At 54.0% G+C, this 2,500-nt stretch overlaps 1 protein-coding gene across 1 annotated transcript in view; it reads right to left on the bottom strand.

Annotated features, from left to right (window-relative positions):
- The window catches only part of pnpla7a (patatin-like phospholipase domain containing 7a), a gene marked incomplete at both ends in the record, with an annotated part of 18,549 nt that overhangs the window by 3,920 nt on the left and 12,129 nt on the right, over positions 1 to 2,500 (bottom strand). Inside the window, 3 exons of the mRNA XM_080529691.1 lie at positions 1 to 146; positions 638 to 786; positions 1,620 to 1,736. The exon at positions 1 to 146 is cut by the window's left edge and continues 7 nt beyond it. Of these exons, the coding sequence (XP_080385817.1) occupies positions 1 to 146; positions 638 to 786; positions 1,620 to 1,736 (412 nt within the window). The remainder of the gene's footprint in view (positions 147 to 637; positions 787 to 1,619; positions 1,737 to 2,500) is intronic.

The raw sequence follows: 2,500 nt of genomic DNA, 5'->3' as shown, positions 1-2,500 counted from the left end.
TCGTCGAACTTGCCAAACTCCAGGGTTCTGTATCTGTCTATGGGGGGTCTGATGTACTCGCAGTAGTCACTGTTCTTCACCGACTCCAGCTGCCTCACACAGCACACGTACGCCAGCCGCGTCTGGATCTCCGCCATATTCAGCACCTGGGGTCAGAGGTCACCACCCAGAGTAATTACTACACCAGAAACACACCTGATCCCACAGGTAAACAAGAGGGACCCGCGGCAGTGTTGTTGGAGGGATACATTAACACACTTGTCAGGTAAAAACGACAACCTCCTTCTCTCCTCCCTCTCCCTCCCTTCTTCTAATCCCTCTCTTCTCCCTCCTCCTCCCTCTCCCTCCCTCCTTCTCCTCCTCCCACCGCCCTCCCGTTCTCATCCTCTTCTCCCTCCCTCTCCCTCACCCCTCCCTCCTTCTTTCCTCCCCCCCCTCCCTCTGTCCTTCTCTCCTCCACTCCCTCCACACCCTCTCTCCTCCCTCCACTCCCTCTCCTCCCCCCTCCCTCCCTCCCTCCTCCCCCCTCCCTTCTCGGCCAGGGGGTTAAGGCGGTTCCAGAGCAGCCACCAGCCAGACACCTCACCCCCCTCCCTCCCCCCACCCTCCCTCCCTCCTCTCCTCCCCTCCTCCTCACCTTGACTTTCTCGGCCAGGGGGTTCCAGCGGTTCCTGAGCAGCCACCAGCCAGACAGAGAGTCTCCGTAGTTGGTGAGGTTGGTCTCGTCCTGGCTGCCCACGTCGATGGCGATCACCACCTTGGCGCCCATGGAGCGAGCCACGTCCGCTGGGGGGGGGGGGAGGAGACGGAGGGGAGGACGTTAAAACTTCATAGGCACCACAGGCCCATAATTCTGTTTTAATTTTCTAATAATATAGTATAAATATTATAGAATGATATAATATCTGCTGATAATATAGCCACAGTAGTGAATGTTTATTTATTAACAAATGAAAATAAAACAATAAGTAGGCAAGTAAAAATGACGCATTTAATCCAACAGCAAACATTTTTGCCACGCCGTCTCCCTCGCCTTGGGAATTGCGATAGATTTGTCTAGTCTTTCTGTCATAGTATCTTCTTTTCTTTGTCTCTATACTCTGTGCAGCCAAAGCACGCCTTTACAAGCCTGGCTACAGCTAACGTTGATGACACAAGGCTGAATTGTGTTAATGGAACAGCTTGAGCCTTAAATCACAGTCAACGTTAAGTGTAACCGGGCTTTTTCAATTAAGCGCTGATTTAGTTAGCGACATTGATGGCATACCCCCCTGGGAGGTTGTTGATGTAGGTAATAATAAACAACAGTTATTATTTAGTTAGTTAGTTAGTTAGTGATGAGTGAGTTAGTTAGTGAGGGCTAGTTAGTTAGTTAGTTAGCTAGTTAGTGAGGGTTAGTTAGTTAGTTGGTGAGGGTTAGTTAGTGAGGGCTAGTTAGTTAGTTAGTGAGGGCTAGTGAGCTAGTTACCTGGCAGGTTGTTGATGTAGGTAATAATAAACCACAGTTAGTTAGTTAGTTAGTTAGCTAGTCAGTGAGGGTTAGTTAGTGAGTTAGTGAGGGTTAGGTAGTTAGTTAGTTAGTTAGCTAGTTAGTGAGGGTTAGTTAGTTAGCTAGTTACCTGGCAGGTTGTTGATGTAGCCTCCGTCCATCAGCAGGTGTCCGTCTTTGGGGTCACAGAGGGGAGGGAGGTACCCTGACAGAGACATGCTGGCCCTCACATACCTCCACAAAGACCCTGGGGGGGAGACACACACACACACACACACACGTCAACATGGCCCTCACATACCTCCACAAAGACCCTGGGGGGGGAGACACACACACACACACACACACACACACACACGTCAACATGGCCCTCACATACCTCCACAGAGACCCTGGACACACACACACACACACACACGTCAACATGGCCCTCACATACCTACACAGAGACCGTGGGACACACACACACACACATACATACACACACACACACACACATACACACACACACACAGTCAACATGGCTGCAGCACAAACCACTACAGGACAGAGAGGAGGAAGGGGGAGGGAGGGGAGGAGAAGGAGGAAGGGGGAGGGAGGGGAGGAGGAGGAGGAAGGGGGAGGGAGGGGAGGAGGAGGAGGAAGGGGGAGGGAGGAGAGGAGAAGGAGGAAGGGGGAGGGAGGGGAGGAGGAGGAGGAAGGGGGAGGAGAAGGAGGAAGGGGGAGGGAGGGGAGGAGGAGGAGGAAGGGGGAGGGAGGGGAGGAGAAGGAGGAAGGGGGAGGGAGGGGAGGAGGAGGAGGAAGGGGGAGGGAGGAGAGGAGAAGGAGGAAGGGGGAGACAGGGAGGAGAAGGAGGAAGGGGGAGGGAGGGGAGGGGAGGAGGAAGGGGGAGGGGAGGAGAGGAGGAGGAAGGGGGAGGGAGGGGAGGAGAAGGAGGAAGGGGGAGGGAGGGGAGGAGAAGGAGGAAGGGGGAGGGAGGGGAGGAGGAGGAGGAAGGGGGAGGGAGGAGAG

The sequence above is a fragment of the Nansenia antarctica genome (genome assembly GCF_963989245.1).
Source record: "Nansenia antarctica genome assembly, chromosome: 4".
In the NCBI taxonomy this organism is placed as follows: Eukaryota; Metazoa; Chordata; class Actinopteri; order Argentiniformes; family Microstomatidae; genus Nansenia; species Nansenia antarctica.
Note: the sequence above shows the minus strand (reverse complement) of the source record. Positions and strands in the feature narration are given on the sequence as shown.